This window comes from Nyctibius grandis (genome assembly GCF_013368605.1).
Source record: "Nyctibius grandis isolate bNycGra1 chromosome W unlocalized genomic scaffold, bNycGra1.pri SUPER_W_unloc_1, whole genome shotgun sequence".
NCBI lineage: Eukaryota > Metazoa > Chordata > Aves > Nyctibiiformes > Nyctibiidae > Nyctibius > Nyctibius grandis.
The window spans coordinates 4,132,517-4,151,415 of NW_027167472.1; the positions used below are offsets into that span (position 1 = coordinate 4,132,517).

The 18,899-nt window shown below is 53.6% G+C and overlaps 1 protein-coding gene across 1 annotated transcript in view; it reads left to right on the top strand.

The window, feature by feature from the left end:
• The first annotated feature begins 5,807 nt into the window (after nt 1-5,807).
• Nucleotides 5,808-18,899, top strand: part of LOC137677128 (AT-rich interactive domain-containing protein 3A-like) — a 33,814-nt gene continuing 20,722 nt past the window's right edge. The window contains 1 exon segment of the mRNA XM_068424315.1: nt 5,808-6,086. Coding sequence (XP_068280416.1) covers nt 5,823-6,086 — 264 coding nt within the window. The 5' untranslated portion in view covers nt 5,808-5,822.

Below are 18,899 nucleotides of genomic sequence, written 5' to 3' on the forward strand. Positions count from 1 at the left end.
TACGCTCCCTTCCTCTGTGGGACAAAGAGACCCAACAGGGACCCTAGTTCTTACAGCAACAGGCCCTTGTAGTCAACTTCAGAAAGTACAGTCACTTAGAAGAAACTGAACTGAAAAGTCTGTCCTAGTCCAAACCAGTACAAGGTCACTGTCCTGGTTTCCTGGGGATAAAATTTATAGAATCAAGTTTCTGTTACATTTTGTTTCAGTTTGTGGCCAGCCATGGTGATCAAGGCCATTAGCAGCTATATCCAGGGCAGCTGACCCAGGCTGGCCCACAGGTGTATCCTATATCATTGACATCAGGTTCACTATAAAAGGGAAAGCTTGGAGGGGGAGGGGTGGTAGGTTGTTTCAGTTGTTTTCAGGTCTTTGCCAGGTTGGGTGCATCTGCCACACACAAACAATCCCATGCTGGCCCACGGGGGGGAGGCGATAACTCAGTAGCTCATATCAATACCACTTCACCTACAGTGAAGGCCACGTAATGAAAATCCGATGGATACACTGGTGGGAGTAAATAAGTATGCCATTAAAATGAGAAAATCAAAGCTCTGGACAGGTCTTTTCTCTTGCCCATTGATTTCTTTTATTACAGAAATATTGCTGCTAAATAACATTAGTGTGTGTTAGCATTGTTTTCCATAGCACCCATGTCAATAACTCCATCATGGGCGAGGGATTCCCCCCAGCCTGGCCCCATCCTCATCCGGGCTAAGGGCTGCACTGGGCATACCTTTCTCACCATCCCTGACTATGCTGGGATGTGCCCAGCAGAGAAACCGGGCAGCATGGGGTGATGAGCAAGTACCGCCAGGAGGGAGCTGGGCTGGGACCAAGGAGCTCCGGCTGCTTTGCTGCAGTGGGAGGGGTTGACCCCATCCCAGTGCTGAGCAGGGACAGTGCCAGGCATGCAAGGGTCCCAAAAAGCAGCCCTTCCCTTCGGGGCGGGTGTTTGCAGCCTTTTACAGAGCAGGTAAGTGTCCCCAGTGACCAGCAGACAAGGGATGGGTCCTGGACACAGCATGTCCCACAGGCTTTTGCTGCCTTTGCCCCTTCCTCCCCATTCCTCCTCTCCAAGACACATCCATGCCCATGTCCATGCTGGAAAGACCCAGCTCCCTGTGGCTTGTCATCATTTAGTTCACCTGGAGAAACTGAGACATGGGGTGGGAACTCATCCACAGTCACCCAGCTCCAGCACAGCCCCTGCACCAGGGCCAGGGCTCACACTCAAGCTGCCCCTCTCCCCGTTGGCTGCCTGCACATAGGTGCCCAGCACCCTCCGAGATGCCCACAGGTGGCAGAGACATCCCTGTGGGGCCAGAGGATGTGACCAGGACACAGATCTGCACCCTTTGGTACCCAGAGACCAGGTGGACCCCAGAACACCTCAAAGGACACCAAAGCCCTGCGGGGTGGCCGGAGATGGACAAGGAGACTCAGCCATGGGCACCTGCACTGCAGATCTGGTTCTGTCCCAGCCCCAGCTGAAGCAACCAGGAGCAGCAGCTCCTCAGAGCCATCGCCAGGACAAATGCACATCGCTGCCTGCCAAACACCTTCCCCCTGCAGCTCGCTCTATCTTCTTGTCCCTCTGCATGCAGTGGGTATTGATCAGCCTGCAGGATCTATCTCCTGATTCCTCCTGCGGTATCTCTCTGCTCAGAGTCCCTCTCAATCTGCTCTGCTGTCTGCCATGCCCGTCTATACCTCCAGTATCTATCTGTGCTGCCTCCGCTGCAGCTGTCGATAGCCATTTGTCTGGGGGATTTCTCTTTCTCTCCAGCTAGGAGTGTCACCAGACCCTGGCAGTGCAAAGATGCTGAGTGGGAGGGTGGAGGGGACACAGCCCTGCTTGCTGTCCCAGGGAGAACCTGAGCATGGACACACTTCATGACACGTGCAGAGCCTCAGAGCTGCTGCTGTCACTGTGGAGGCTTTAGGGAGGAACTGAGTCGTGCTGGTCCAGCTGGGCTGGGTCCCTTGGTGGTCATGCCCAGGGCGATGGGACATGCTGCACCCCATGCAGACCTCGGTGCTGCCACTAGCCAGCCTGGCCACATCCCCCACCCCTGGGTGCCACGTTGACCCCAGCACCCCAACCCCTCTGCTCTGGAGGAGGAGAGCTTCCCTGAATGCCTGGGTTCCTGCTGGGCCACAGAGAAGTCCCATCACCATGTCTGACTCGTCCCACCCATCCCAGCTTTCAGCTCCAGCTCCCTCCTTGCCCCAGTGTGCAGGGGATGGGGCATAGCCCAGTGCAGAGGGTGCCAGCACCCTGGATTGCAATGCACCCGCACCAGGAGGGGAGGCTTGAGCCCTGTGCTATGGGGACCTGTGGAATGAGTCCTGGGGGGCAGCTGGCCCTGTGGGTCTCCCTGAAATGGGGCTGAGTCATATCTTCCCAGGGGCAACTCAGAAGGATCATCCACCAGCCACTGACAAACTGATGCTTGGAGGGCTGGCAAGCACCGGAAGGTCCCTACCCTTGCTGCAGTGGGATGGGATGGGCCAGGGCGAGCTACAGCTGTCTAGCCCTGAAATGGGATGGCCGACAGCTGCTTTATCTCCTGCACAAAGATAAACAGCGCCCGGGGGCCCTGCGGGGTTGGGAGTTGCCCTGCTCTCCCAAGAAAGGGGCTCATTTTTCCAGGAGAGCTTCCCTGGCGAGGATGCTGTGCCATGCTGGGTGCCACAGGCAGCCCTGGGGCAGGTGCAAGGAGCCAGGTGATCACCATCACCGTGGCAGGAGGAGGGGCAGTTTCTCCAGAGATGCTTGTGGGAAAGCCAGAAAGACCAGTAGCAGCAGCTTTTCCTCTCAGAGAGATGCGGCGAAGGTGGCAGAGGTTCAGCTCGTGCTGTGGAGCCTGAGAGCAAAGCCAGCTCCCACCGCAGCAGTGGCCAGTGGCTGTTTCTGCAAGGTGCTCCAGGGAAAGGACAGGACTCAGCTCGCGTCGGGCTGTGAAAGGTGGTTGCCCCTGGCCCCTGTGGCACACAGGTGGCCCCGGAGGGGACAGAGCCAGCGGCCCTTGGCACACAGAGCTCCTATCACCCCATGCCACCAACACCCAGTGCAGCAGCATGAGGTCTCGGTGACAAGCTGCCCTGGCTGTGGGATGGGGCCAAAGCCACTGTCCCTTGTGTCCTGGTGTTGTGGGATGCTGCTGCTGCTGCTTGTCCCCCAGGGACCTGTGCAAGCCCTGCAGCTGCCCCGGCCGAAAAAGCCTGGGAAAGAGCAGGTGCCTCCTTTGTTCCTGCTAAAGCTGCCTCCATAGAAAAGAGGGGTCAGGAAAAAACTGGCAGGCAGGCAGGCAGGCGGAGGGGGAGTGTGGGGACAGCATGGGAATGCTGCTGGCGGGAGAAGCCCTGTGCTTCACCACAGGCCCTGTCCCACCCAGGGCAGCAAGGTGATGTGGGTGCAGCAGCGGGGCCAGGGTGCTGCGTGCTCACCCTGGCTCACACCCTTGTCTAATGTCCAGAGACACGCTTGATGGTACCTCAGTGCCTCAGTTTACCCTGCTTCAAGTGGGGACACAGAACAAGCCAGCAGCAATGAGTCCCTCCCGTGACAGAGATGCATGGCCTCATCCTGCCCATGCCACACAGGGGCCAGGGCTCTGGGAGCCTGTTTGGGGGTCCAGGCTATGTTGCAGTCTGACCCTTCTAACTGGGGTCCGGGCACACACAGCACCCCTCAGGAGGACCCCTCGGTGGCCCCAGCCTGTGGGCAGGTCTCAGGCCCCAGCTTGGGGTGTGCTGCAGTGACCCCATGGCTCTTGTGGATGGAGGTCAGGGCTCAGTGCTTGTAGGTCGCCTGAAATACCCCTTTGTGCCCGCACACAGATTGACAGTACGGGTACACACACCCACCTCCCCCAAACACATGCGCATGCACACGCCTGCCTGTGCACACAGCGCACATCGCCACCTCTCCCAACACAGACTGCACACACCTACAGGTGAGCACACAAAACGCACACACACAGCTGCCAGCATACACATATAAGCACTTATTGTCGTCCCCAACAGCGTACACACACACTCAGCCCCTCTGACAGTGCACACGGCTGCACGTATGCATGTGCATGCAAACGGCTCTGCACAATGTATGCAAGTCCTCCACTCCCCCAGGGCATACGCACACCTTAGACAGTGTGCACACACACATGCATGCAGGGCACGCTCCCGGTGGCTGTGCACAGGCTCCCCTGCACACATGCAATGCACTCACCTCTCCCGGTGTGCACAAATGCATGCATGCTCAGACACCCTGAATGCACTCCTGTGGTGCTTGCCCAGTGAGCACACACGTACGCATGCAAGCACAGTCCCACTGTGCTCGCACGCACACACACACATGCAATGCACTACCTTCTCCCAGCACACACAGGTATCTATACATACACAGACCCTCTGTATATGTGTGCAATGGGTGAAGCACCCACTTATGTATGCGTGCACAGACCCCTTGCACATACCTCCCATACGCTCCCCTCTCCCAGCACCTCCATGCATACACGCCCTGCCCCCACCCCCCCCACACACACACTGCGGCCCGCCTGGCCTCCTGCGCCCTCGGCCCCATCCCTTCCCGCGGCCCCGCGCAGGGCGGCCCCGGGCCGACTCTCGGCGGGCCGGTCCCGGGGCGCTCCCCAGGGGCTGCCGCAAGCCCGGCCCTCCTCGGATGACTCCCTTGACGTGCGCTAGCAAATGGGAGCGGGAGGGGTGTTGCTGCCTGCCTGCCACTTGTTGCAAGAAAAAAAAAAAAAAAAAAGGAAGAAAGAGAGAAAGAAAGAAAAGAGGTAAAAATCCCACCCACCCTCATCTGCTGCGGAATAAAAGAAATATCGGCGGGCGCGGCGCCATGTGAGCGGCGGGCCGGGACCGAGCGGAGCAGCCGGCCGTGCCCCCCGGGACGGCGGGGCGAGCCCCGGGCGGCGCTTGGAGCCGGCGGCATAGTGGAAAACCCCAGCCTGGGGGCCAAACCCGCCCTGGTGAGGGCCGGCGCGGCCGCACCGCGACGGGACGGAGCGGGGGGCCCGGTAGCGCGGGGGTGCACAGTGGGAGCGGGGTTGGGGCACTCCCGGTCGGACAGGGTAGGACAAGGAGCTGGATGGGGGGTCCCCGGTGGGAAAGGGAGGGGGGGTCCCGGGAGGACAGAGAGCCCGGTGGGACCGAGAGGGGATCTCCGGCGGGACCGGGACGGGGTCCCCGGCGGGGCCAGGGCAGGGGGGGGCGTTAGGAGACGGTCCCCAGTGGGACCAAGGAGGGCGGTCCCCAGTAGGACAGGATCCCCGCTGGGACCGTCGGGGCGGAGGTCTCCGGTGGGACCGGAGAGGAGGTCCCCGGTAAGACGCGGTCCCCTGTGAGAGCGGGGCGGGGGGTCCCGGCAGAACACGGTCCCTATGGGACCGAGGAGGGAGGCTCCCCGCAAGACAGGGACGGGGGTCCCCGGTCGGACCTGTTCCCAGTGGGAGCGGGGAGGGCGTCCCCCGGAGGAGCGGGGATGAGGTCCCGGAGGGCCGAGTCCCCTGTAGGGCAGAGTGCCGTGTGGGAGCGGGGAGGGTGCCGGATGGTCCCGGCGGGGTAGGCAGCCCCTCCGGCAATTGGTGCCGCGCCCGGTGCGGCGGCGGCTCCGCGGCCGACTTTTGGGCAGGGCCCTCGGGAGGGGAGGGGAAAACGGGTGGGCTAGGGGGTGCTTCTTCCCCTCCCTCCTTCTCCTCCTCCGGCGGCGGCGCTGAGGACGTGACCTGTGCCCGCAGCCGGCCGCCCCGCCGCGGGGTTCGGGGGCGGCGGCGGGGCTGCGCTTGGCGGCGGTGATGGAGAGCCTGCAGCGGCAGCAGACGGCCTGCCTGGCCCGTGGCCCCGACGACACTCCCCGACGGACCCCGTCCGAGCCCGGCCCCGGCCCCGGGCCGCCGCCCGCCGCCCCTCGCCGCCGCCCGGCCCCTGACCCACGCCCGCCGCCCGCCGCCGCGGGGGAGGAGGAGGAGGAAGAGGAGGAAGAGGAGGAAGAAGGGGAGCCCCGCGACCCACCGCCCCCTCCTCACCATGAGTGGACCTACGAGGAGCAGTTCAAGCAGGTAGAAGGCATCCACTGCCCCGGGCACCAGCACCAGCTGCCCCAGGAGGGCAGCCCTGGTGTACCCCCACGGCCCCCAAACTCAGGGTCCAGCCCTCCCCAAACGGATATGGCTTATGCCCCTCACTGCCCCCAAACCCCTTCTGTGACCCACCCTAATTGGGCAACCCCACTGCCCCAAGCCCCATCCCAGTCCCACCCCAAGCAGACATTCCCAGTACCCCCATTACCCCCAGACATCATCTCTATGCCACCCTAAATGGGACCTCCCCATTCCCCCTCCACTGCCCCCCAAACCACATCCCAGGCAAGCAGTCAGTGCACTCCAGCCAGCACCCCTGTCCTGGAGCCCCATCCTGCCCCAAATGGGTACCCCCTGAATGCTCCTCACTACCAACAGGCATCTTCCCTTCCCGTGCCTGCTCTGACCCATGCAGACTCCATCCCCGGTGCTTTCCATGATGGGTAAAAAGGGGTGACCCCTGTCCATGGAGGTTTTGTGGAGATGGACAAGGGTGAGGGCTTCAGTGCGTGGTCACCTCAAGGAGACCAGGCCGCGGAGCTGATCTCCCCTGTGTCTCTGCAAGGGCCGGGGGAGTGTATTACGGCTGGTTGATGACACTAATTGATTTCCTACATTGGCTGGAGGGAGCAGCGCATCAACCCCATCATCTCACTCCTGATGGGCATAGGAGGCCCCATGTGCCTTGGAGATCTGGTGGGGGGACAGGGCTCCCGGGGCTCATATATAGGATGGAGGAAAGGCCTCTTCATATTTAATAACGTGTCCCCATGTGTGGATCCCGTCCCTGCTGGGTTGTGGAAGCCCTCGTTCACATGCGGCTGCTCCGTGCACGAGTATGAGTGTGGACTGCACAGCGCCAGGTCGGGTTTGCACTCCCCATGTGCTTGGCTTCATTGTGGGGGGAGAGAGGGGTGACGCTGGTGGCAGGGTGGGTGGCAGGGAGGATGTGGCGAAGGGCTGGAGCAGGCAGTTGGTCCCTGTGCAGCTGGTGTGTAGCTTTTTAGGATGGCACTGCTCAGGGGACAGCAGGACAAGGGGACTTACTGGCTCATCCACAGTGGCTCTGGCAGGAGGGGGTGGGAACAGCAGCAAGGACCTGACTTTTGGGTGCCGTGGGGCCATGACGATGCCTTTTCTGTTTGGAGATTGCCCTTTCTGGTTGTTCGGAAGGGCCAGAGCTCACCTCCCTGGGTGCCCACCTATGAGGCGGCAGGTATGGGTGCAGGCAGGGTGCGGGCAGCGCGCACCTCACAGCTGTGCCTGGGGAGGCTGCCAGTGCCAGACGCTGCCTTGAAAGCAACCCGGGGAGGGCTTGGGTGGGTGAGCTGCATAGACCGAATAGCTCATCAGGGAAGTGTTACTTTACACCCTGCTGCACAAAAAAAAGGCTGACTGTCCAGTTCCTGGGGTCAGCTGGGAGGTGGGAAGTGGCTACTCCCTCCCAGGCCTGGGAAGGCTTTACAGAGAGAAAGCCTCATCCTTCATTCTTGTGCCCTGCCCCTGGCTGGGGCTGCCCACACTCCCCATGCGAGGAAGGAGCAAAGCCAGCAGTGCGGTGTGGATACCAGGGAGATGGATCGCAGGGGAGGTCGGGGCTGTGTCTCCCACTGGGACCCCCTGCTCAAAGCTTCCACGTCCCAACATGGCACCACTGGCATCACCCAGGACGGGTCTCAGGGTCTGTTCTTGCTGTCATCCTCCTGGGTGGGGGGGGACAGCTAAGTGAACTGTGATCCCTAAATCCTGGCTGGTTTGTGGAGGGTGGGCAGGGAGCCACTTCCCCAGCACTCTGCAGTGAGGAGGGGGCCCTGATGGGGATGGGGTGGGAGGTAGGTGCAGGACCAGCCACGGGGGGTTTTCCATGCAGCGCAGTGGTGCTAAAAATGGGAGCAGAGGATGAGGTCACGGTGGAGAAACCCATGAAGGGTTAATAGGGAAACGTTGCTTCACCCAGGGGAGCATTTCAGGGAAATATCCCCTGTGTTTGCCCTGGTTTTATACGTTTCCCGAGGCACCAGTTTGGGGGGGGTCTGGCGGGACCTTTGCTCTGATCTGGGAGGGCCGCTCTGATGTTACAGGGCTGTAAGACCCCCTCACCCCTGCCTCTTGCATCAGTCTATGTACACTTGATAAGGACACATGGGTAGAGACCTGGGCAAAGGTCCGGGAAGTCTCCCACACCCAGTGCCATGAGGGACCCCTGGTCTCAGGGCAGGGGGCACTGAGTGGGGTCTGACCATGCACTACCAACAAGTTCCCCTTCCCTGGGGATGGGAATGCCACCAAGTTGCGATGCTGTGGTGCTGCATCACACGTTTGATTTGGAGGGCACCGGGAAGAGCCTGGCATTGCTGGGAGCCAGCTCAGCCCCATGAATTCAGCTTTTGCCCCCGGGGAGCCATGCACACAAGTGGGGACAGGCACCCTGGTTTCCTCCAAGTGATGGAAGAGCAGCACCAGGACACGGGTCTTCCCTCTCCATGCCCTGGCTCTTCCTGGAGGTGGCACCGCAGGAAGGCCCTGGGCAGGAGGGACTCAAACGCCTGGATTTTGTGCTCAGCCCTCCAGCAGCGGAGTGTTTGCTGGCAGGAGGATGCCCTCCCTGCCAGGGCCCTGCCAGCGCATTCAGACCCCTCTGGTTGCAGTTGGGGGGATCAGGACCCCCCTGGAGCTCCTTCCTCCATGCCTGGGAGCATCTGGGGGAGGTCAGCCCCAGCCAGTCCTTTGGGGATTCTCAGGTGTCTGGTAGCCTCAGCAGTTAATTTGGGGATGGCTGGCTTTGCCAGCAGCTGTTTGCCATCATCCTCAGCCATCCCTGGAACGGCCATTCCTCTTCCCGCCGTGGTGCTGCTCCTGCCCCGTCTGTCCCCGCTGCCAGCAGTCGCCTCTTGCACCCACCTACCCTTTCCGTGCATTTTGGGGGGGGCTCGCCGGCCATGAACAGATGCACTGGTGTCTCAAAGCCTGGAAGAAAGTGCTCGGAGATGGTTGCAGCCCTCCCCTCCACAGACATCCTGCTCCATCCGTTCCCCTTGCCATGCCTCGGGATCATCCCAAAGTGGGGAAGCAAGGCTGTGCAGCATTCGCCCTCCTGCCTTCATCCCCATTGCTTTCTCCTGTGGGGCTGGGGGGACAAAGGCGGTTCAGGAGGGGGATCCCAGGGGGAAGGAGGTGGTCTCCCTGCCCTAGCCCTCCATCTCCGGCGCATCTTTATCCCAGGTGCAAGAACAACAACTGCAGGGCTCCTGGGGCTAAATTAGAGGGTTACACCGCGGCAGGGGGAGGGCACGGATGGATGTGGTGGTTGTTTCTGGCTGCGGCTGCCTGGAGGCTTCTCGCTGGCAAACCTGTGGGCAGAGCTCTGCCCCAGGTCGGGGACCACCTACAGCAGGGAGGCAGCAGTAGCAGGGGTCAGTGCACTAATCCCTGGCAGCAGCAGCTCCGGAAGCTCCGGCAGCCCAGCAGGAGTGCAGGTGCACAGGGCAGGAGCGGGGGACTGCTGGGATATGGCTGGGGGTGTGTACGGATGTGGTATGGGAGTGCACACGGGGATGTTCTGGGCATGTGTGTGTGCATGCGTATGGACCGACATGAGTGTATGGATGCATATAAATGCCCATATAAGTGTAGGGGTGTGTCTGTGTGTGTTTGAACCCGTGTGAGTGCTGATGCATGTGTGCTCACATGTGTAGGGGTTCCTGGGAGACCCTGTGTGTGTGTGGATATATAAGTGCCCAAGTGTGTATGAACCCGTGTGAGTGCTGGTGTATGTATATGGATCTATATGAGTGCCCACATGTGTATGGATGTTGCCAAGTGTGTATGGACCCATATGTGTGTGCCCTGAGTGTAGGGGTGTGTATGGGCCCATGTGTCTGTCCACATGCGTATGCTGTGCCCATGCATGTCTGAACACACCTGTGTATATGTATAGGGACACGTGTAGTGTCCCAGTGTGTATAGGGGATGCATAAGCATGCACAGGGTGTGGGGGGGGGTGGGTGTGTGCACAAGAGGAATGCATAGGGGATGTGTGAGCATGCACAGGTGGGGTGTGTGCACAAGGGGAACATGTAGGGGATGGGTGAGCATGCACAGCAGGTGAGTATGTGTGCACAGGGAAAGTGTAAAGGGGATGGGTGAGTGTGCACAGGGAGAGTGTATAGAAGATGCATGAGCATGCACAGGGTGCTGTGTGTGCAGAGGGAGAGCATGTCTAGGGGCTGTGTGAGTGTGCATGGGGGGGTTTGTTTGCCCAAGGAGAGCATGCCTAGGGGTGAGTGTGCACAAGGAGAGCGTGCACATGATGTGCATGTGCATGTGCAGAGCAAGCTGGGGGCTGGGTGAGTGTGCAGGTAGGGGTGTGCTGGGTGTGTGAGCATGCACAGGGCGAGCGTGCTGGGCACTGTACATTGGGGCTGTGGGGACCCATCCCCTGGGACACAGGGTACCCACTAGGGATGCCTGTGTTGGCAGGGCCATGTTCCCTCACCATGGGCTGCAGCTTGGAGCTGTTCCATCCCGGATCCATCACCCACATCCTGTGTCCAGTGGTGGGGCAGGAACGAGTACTAGCTGCAGCTCTTCTGGCAGCAGGGACCAGGATCGCCGGTGCAGGGGAGACCACTAGCCCTTCCTTCCCCATTGTCTCTTCAAAGTGGCCAGAGGAAGCGGATGGGGCTGGAGGTGCACGGGGGGGGGGGGGGGGTTATCAGTGTTCGCGAGAGGGCACGGAGACACCGCACGCAGACCAATATGATCGTTAAGCAGATCTCATTTATTTACGTATCTGAGGGTACATTTATACTATTCTATTGAGGGTACATTTATATTATTCTATTTTTGTACACACTCTGTGTACATGTCATTTCTATTATGATTGGTTAGTATGCCTTGTTCACACACCTCTATATTAGTTCTGATTGGCTTATGCTAAAAAGTTATATCTTGCAGGTGCTGCATTCTTTCTTATTTTTCAACTTCCCCATATCTTATTTTTCTCATAGCCAAGGTCCTCAACTTCCCCCATATCTTGTTGGTCTCATAGCTAAGGCCCTTGTTCTGTATTATGATTGGCTACTTCATCACCACCCCATTACCACCCCCTGGACATGCCTGGACATAGCTCGTTCAGTACCTCGTTCCCACCATTGTCCCGTGGGAACCCCACAAATCCCCCTTTTTGTTTTTGAACGAGCTATGTCCTGTTTTGTCTTTGTTTTTTACTTAACCCTGATTCCCTGTGTCTCGCAGAGCCCAGTCAAAGAATCCCAGCCTTGGTTACCCATAAATCCTGCTTTTTGTTTTTGAACAAGCCAGGTCTGATGGAACATTTTCAGCAACGCCTGCTTGATACAACTCATCATACATCCCATTATTAGCAAGACAATTATTACAACAACCAACACAGTCATTCCTTGTACTAACAAGTCCTGTATCCATCCTGTGATGCCAATAGATTGTAGACAGTCCAGGAAAGGTGATGTTGATACAGTAAGTTTGCGCATGTTATCCTTCAGTTGACGAAGATGCTGATGAACAGAAACAGAATGATCTGAAAGATTCATGCAACACATTCCTTCCACATCCTCACATCCATGCCCTTGAGCTAAAAGCAAAAAATCAATTGCAGCCCTATTTTGTAATACTGCATGTCTAATGCTATTAACATCAGTAGCTAAAGTTGAAAGTATCTCAGAAGTTAGATTTAATTGCTTCGCTGTCCAGCACCCTAATGTTTTTGTTAGTTGTAATGCTTTTGCAATTCCTACTGGCGCAAACAAAGCAGCAATAAAATTAGTAGGTTTGTTCCAGAACCGTACATGATCATCGCATTCTGGTCCTAGCGGTAATACGGCACGCTTTTTTCGAGAGGCCATGTAATTCCATAATGTTTTGTTTAGCAATTCCCCCACTGAAGGTCGAAACAAGGTAAGTTTCCCTAGGTAACATGGACCTCCAATTGGCCTACTAGGAATCCCTGGCCAGGCCCGATCACCACAAATTAAAAACAAGCCTTCTGGTAACTTCCGGCCTAGTATGTTGTTTCCCTTCGTGTCAGAATATCGACACCCTAATGGACAAAAGTCATTTTCCCTTATTCCTGTATACAATTCATTTTTTGGAGATACATCTTGTACAGCATATAGTAGTGTATTGTCGTTAATGAGGGCGTGATCAGTTGCTTTGTCACTTTTAAACATAACTGCCCCATAGGTAGGTCCTAAGGCACCTAACAAATCTAGCTCCTGTGGTTCTATCATAGTGTGATTAAGTGACATGATTATCTGTCCCTGCCACCATGCAGTATAGTTGACACCTGGATTCATGGAATTTGCACATTGACTAGCTGTTGTTGCAGTCATTGTGGCAAGGGCAGGGTTTTGTATGTAACCTTGAAAACTAATTGGATCGAAAACAGGAACTCCTATCAGGCAAGTACGAAAAGGATCTCCAGGGGTTGCCATGGACAAGCAAAATGATTCTTGTCCGGTCGCATTTGCGATGGTAACCCAGATATTTTGTCTGATATCTATCACTGCCTGCCCAATGGTTGTGATACATAAGACCATTGCGATTGCTGTCGCTCCCAATCCTCGGGAGAAACTTCCCATGATCGTGGTATGTTAATTTGCTCCCCACACTGTACCTTCACCACACTGCCTGCCAATATAATTTGCTGCTCCAGCACACGTCTTTGTAATGAACTATCTATTTCAGCTATATGAATTTGTTGACAGTCACCAATTCTATTTGCCACATTAAGTGCTGGAATATCAAATCTCCCAAGCGAGTTAGCCTCTCTCCCTAATAATTGAATTGCCTGTCTCTCTAGCGAATTTTCTGTTACCCACTGTCTTACACACGGTACACACCCGACATGTCTCCACCACGGCTCAGATTGTCGAATAACCCGCCGTTTACTTTCCCCACATACATTACAGTTTTTTAGAAACCATGGTTCGCAACAATGTCCATGTCCATCACAACCACGTGCCAATTTTTCTTCTACTTCAGCTGTTGCATGTAAAGGTGGTAATGACGTAAAAGGATCCTCAAGGTGGCTTATCGATGGCGTTGCAATCCCCAGAGTCTTTAGGTACGGGGCCAAGATCCTCAGTGCTCGGTGCTGCTCTCTCTGTCGGATCTCCGGATCTAGATTCCACCTCCACATATGGTTTAATACACTTGATCGGAAACCACCGTACTCCTGTGCCTGTAGAGACAGAAGCATAACCTCGACCCATTAGTAATAGTTCCCCTGGTCCTAACCACTCATTAGTACCTGGTTCCCTATACCACACTTTGCCTTTGTTTTGCACATAGCTTGCTCCCTGTCGAACTGCCTCCCAATGTATTACAATTGGGGGTCGCTCCTTATCTCCTGCTAAAGTTAAATGGTTAAGTACATAAACAGCTTTTGCAAGTCTCTCAGAAGGTTCAGTCACCTCTCCCCCTTTTTGTTTTTGCAGAAGCTGTTTCAATGTACTATGAGCACGTTCCACAATCGCCTGACCCGTAGGCGAATGAGGAATCCCAGTGACATGTGTAATACCCCATAGTTGACAAAATTGACGAAAAATTTATGAACAGTATGCTGGTCCATTATCAGTCTTAAGTTGTTGTGGAACCCCAAGACTTGTAAAGCAAGCAAGTAAATGTCATTTGACATGACGACCTGTTTCCCCAGTTTGTGCTGTTGCCCATATTATATGTGAAAACGTATCAACAGATACATGAACATATTTGAGCCTTCCAAATTCTGCAATGTGAGTAACATCCATTTGCCACAGTTGCAACGCACACAACCCTCGAGGATTTACCCCTATCCCAATTCCCATGCCAATTTTCTGACAACTAGGACAAGCACTAACTAATTCGCGTGCTTGTGCCATGGTGAGGTGAAATTGTTTCGCTAACATTTTCGCTGATTGATGAAAGAATTGATGGGATAGGCGCACTTGTTCAAATAAATTTGGTAATATTTGCGTATAGGACACAAGTGTGTCTGTTTTATTATTTCCAATGCTCAAACCTTGATCAAATTGATGACTACGAATGTGAGTAACAAAATAAGGTACCTCTCTGAGGTTTATTGCCTGATGCAACTGTAGCAAAATGGTGTAAAGTCGTATATTCTTCACTGGTCGTATAAAAGCTTTCTCAATTCGATTTACAATGTCTGCTGCATAAAGAGAGTCTGTTACAATATTTACGGGTAAGTCCTTCCAATTTAAAAAGACCTGGTATATTGCAAAAAGTTCAAGTGTCTGCAATGAGTCCTCAGTTTGCCCTGAGAATTTGTAATGTTTCTATTGTCCATCCTCTTGCCAGGTAATAACTGCTGAATGTGATCGCTTTCCTGCATCAGTAAAAACAGTTAGTCCAGTCACAGGTATCTCTGATCTGATAGGTTTTTCTTCCCAGTCCTGTTTGCAAATAAACTGTAGCTTTTTATCTCTTGGCAAATGTGTTACCAATTGTCCAGTAAAGTCCTGTAAGGCCATTTGAAAAAGAGTTGACTGATTTGTTAACCACTGTAGATATTCCTTTCTGATAGGTAAATAGATAGCATCTGAGTCTAGTCCAGTAATGTCTGTAATCCTTTTACGTACTTTGATAAGCAATTGTGCTATTGCTTCCACTCTGGTACAAATTGTTGTTTTAGGATGAAAAGGTGGAAAAACCCATTCAATAATTCTGAGAGTTGGTTTTAACTGAACTATTAATGCTTTCAAATGTTTATTTTCCATTGATGTATTAGCAATAATTGCTGAAAGAGGCTCATTCGCAGTAATTCGAGCCACATCCTGTGTAGCCACCTTGTGTGCAATTTTGTTTATAGCTGCTTGTTGGTCTGCAGTGAGTGTACGGCTCACAGTGACATCAGGGTTCTGTCCAAGCAATGGCATTAACGGTGCAATATCATCATTTGTAATGCCACAAGTATTCCGAACCCACTGTAATTCTCCTAACAATTTCTGAGCATCAGCCAATGTGGATATATCAACTTTCAGGGTGATTTTTTGAGGTCGAATGGTTTGCTTAGTTACCTCCCAGCCTAAGTATCTCCAAGGCTCTGATCTTTGTATTTTTTCAGGGGCAATTTTCAGTCCTCTCTGTTCTAGCATTTTTTCTAACAATGGTAACACAAATTCCACCTTTAAATCCTGTCCAGCAATCAGAATATCATCCATATAATGATAAATCAAAAGATTAGGAAACTTTTGACGAAAAGGTTGTAAGGCCCATGCAACATATAATTGACATAATGTAGGAGAATTTTTCATACCCTGAGGTAAGACTATCCACTCATACCTTTTAGCAGGTTCCTGCTTGTTAATACTCGGAACTGTGAACGCAAATGTGGCACAATCTCTGTCATGTAAAAATATCGTGAAAAAACAATCTTTTAGATCAATTACTAAAATTTGCCACCCTTCTGGAATCATGGTAGGAGTGGGTAGTCCAGGCTGTAATGCTCCCATATCTTCCATAACATCGTTTATGGCCCGCAAATCATGAAGCAATCGCCATTTGCCTGATTTTTTCGGAATCGTGAAAATTGGAGTATTGTAGGGGCTTGTGGACGGTCTGATATGACCTGCTTCTAGCTGTTCTTGGACTAACAGTTTAATCTGTTCCAGCCTGTCTGATCTAAGCGGCCACTGATCCACCCATACCGGTGTTTCTGATTTCCATTTTAAAGGTAGGACAGGCCCTTTTTCAGTGACCGCTCCTAAAAAGGCGTTATGAATCGTGCACCTAATTGTGTTAAGACATCTCGTCCCACAAGCGATACTGGCACTTTCATGACATAGGGTCTAACATTTACACAGGCTCCATCTGCAAATTGCAGCTGTATCGGTTGTTGACTCATCATTGGCAAAGTACAGCCTCCAACTCCTGCTATCGTTACTGGAGCCGCTTGCACAGGCCAAGCAGAGGGCCAGTGTTGCTGTGCAATGATCGTAACATCAGCTCCTGTATCGATTAGCATAGAGATCTGTCTTTCTTCCCCATTCTGATTCCGCAATGCTACTCTTTCACGCGGTTGGTTTCTAGTGATGTCAATAGCAAGATTAACCAATGCTTGTCCCGTCGATCCGAAACAACCCTCCCCCCGTCTTTGTTTTCTGCGTTCGGAACACAGCCCTTAAAGGGAACTAACTGAGCAATCTTTTGGCCCTTCGGAATAAATACAGGCGGGGATAGGGTGTATACCATAGCACATATTTGACCTGTATAATCTGCATCAATAACCCCTGGCAGTACAATTATTCCCTGCTTGGAAATAGATGATCGCCCAAGAAGTAACGCACTCAAACCATGTCCTAAAGGTCCTTTCATGTTAGTTTCAACTACAGTTACTTGTTTGTCCGTTAAGTATATGTCTAATTTTGTTTCCACATCCACTCCGGCACTTCCTCTTGTAGCTGCGGAGTGGCGGTCCAAGCACCCTGACTTGTTGTCTGCGCGCGCGGGTGCAGCGCGCTCAGCCGGGAGTTTCCCTGTAATCGTTTACACTCTGCTGTATAGTGATTTGATCGTCGGCAGTGAACACACCACCTCCTTAATTCTTTTTTGCAATCTTTTCTAAAATGCCCTGTCTGTCCGCAGTTGAAACATTTCCTATCTCTATCCTTCACTCGCAGCAAAGGTCTCACTGCTGCTCCGACTGCAGCTGCCATAACTTGAGCCTGTTCCATTCCTAACATTCTTTCTACTGCTTCCAGCATAGCCGCCACCCCCGCACCTCTCGGTAAATGTGCCAATGCTTTTCTAGTTGTCTCATTAGCATTATCAAAAGCAAGAACATCCAGTAATTTGTCTCTAGTACTTCCATCTAAATCAGGCGTGCTTCGCAAAGCTGCATACAGACGATCTATAAATTTACCATATGGTTCTCCTATCTGTTGAAAAACTCTGGTATACGCTTGTTGAACACCTTCACTAGGAACTGATATTAATGCTTGAAATGCACTGTCTTGAGCTGCCGCTAATGCCTCAACACGAAACTGCGCTTGCCACTGTACAGTTGAAAAAGGACCCTCTCCTAACAGCATTTGTGCCGTGATGTTAAAGAGAGGATCATCCCGACCCCTAGGTGTATTAGCTATTCTATGACAAGCACTATTCCAGGCATTAAGAAAATGTAGAACTTGAGAAGGAGACAGCAGCACGGATGTTAGTTGTCGAATGTCATTTGCCGTGAAAAGGTTAGTTGCAAAACTATGTTTAAGCAAAGCCTGTGTATACTGAGAGCCCAAGCCATTTGTCTGTATAGACTGGCGTGTTTCTTTTATAATTTTCCAATCTAACGGTTGCCAAAGATTTTTTCCCTCAGGACCCGCACCCACAATCACAGGATATGCTTGCGGAATTATAACTCCTTCTAATAACGCATCTCGAATGATCCCTTTCCATTTCACTCCTCCCCCCCCCTCTCCTGTATACGCGGGCAGACGCTGACCCTCTCCGCCACCTCCCACATTACCAGATGGACGCAAACCTCCCCCCCCGCCCTGATCTAAAGGTGGAGTAGGGATTTGCAAAGGAGGTTGAGGTGGCCCTAATGCTTGTCCCGAACACAGAGGGGAGTTTTGGGGAGACATAGTCACGTGTCCCGAGGCGTTGGCTGTACGATGCTGCTGCAATTCCGTCTTTAATTCTTCCAGTCGTCTACCAAGCTCTGTCATGTCAAGTTCATGTCCATGTCGTGATGGTAACAGTCCTTTAAGTCCTTGTGACTCTGGTACTGCTGACTCCGTAACTGGAGACTTTAACGGTGGTTGTTTAGCGCCGGAATGTAAACTTTGTTCAACAGACTCAGGAAACGGTGAATCCGGTAAAGGTGGATACGAAACAGTTTTACCCTCCTTCTTGTCCTCCTTATCAGCCTCATCCGTAGAGAGATCAGTGAGAGGAGGAGGGGGTTTTGGCCAATTCTCTTGTTCAGCGTCTGAATCAATTAGTCCAAATCGAGTTCGTGTTTTAGGGCGCACTACCGGTTCTGATGGATTTGTAGGGCGCACTACCGTTTTTGATAGATCTCTATCTATTTTACTCGCTCCCCACTCCTCAGCTTTTTTCAGAGCCGTCTGTACCGACGGCGATAAAGGAGCTGCCACCGGTACAGCCACCGGGGCCGTGGGAGGTGTTGGTCCCGCAAACAGTGAGGGGGTAGTAGACGTCTGCGGTCCTAAAGCCATAAAAGCTGAATGTGTAACTTCTCTCTCTGCTTTTATTCCTTTTAACGCTTCACTAACCAGCTTCCATGTAGCAGACAATTTAAAGGCTTCCTTATCACCACTTGACACCGCATTCCAGAGAGAGTCACCAATCTTCTCCCATAAAGGCACTTCAAAGACATCATTAAAGGTCGTAAAATGTCCTTTGTCTTTTGCCCAAAGGAGTAACTGCTTTAACGCAGCTTCGTCATATTTAATTCCTCTCTCAGAGAGTATATGTTGGAGGAGTTTCACCACTGCCACTTCTGTCTTGGTCAGGGTAGACCACATTCCTCCCCCAGCTGCCTGGGAAGCCCTACCCAGGTTTTCCTTTGCTAGCAACACTCGGGCTTACCGCATCCGTTCCTGCCGGTGCGAAAATCCAGTGCCGGGGCAGCACTCTACAGCTGGCTTCCTCTCATCCCCCTTTCGGTCCGCTGTCCGCTGCTTCTCCGCAGTCTCCGGGCCGAAGAGTCCCTGTCCCGGGCGCCACTTATCTGTGTTCGCGAGAGGGCACGGAGACACCGCACGCAGACCAATATGATCGTTAAGCAGATCT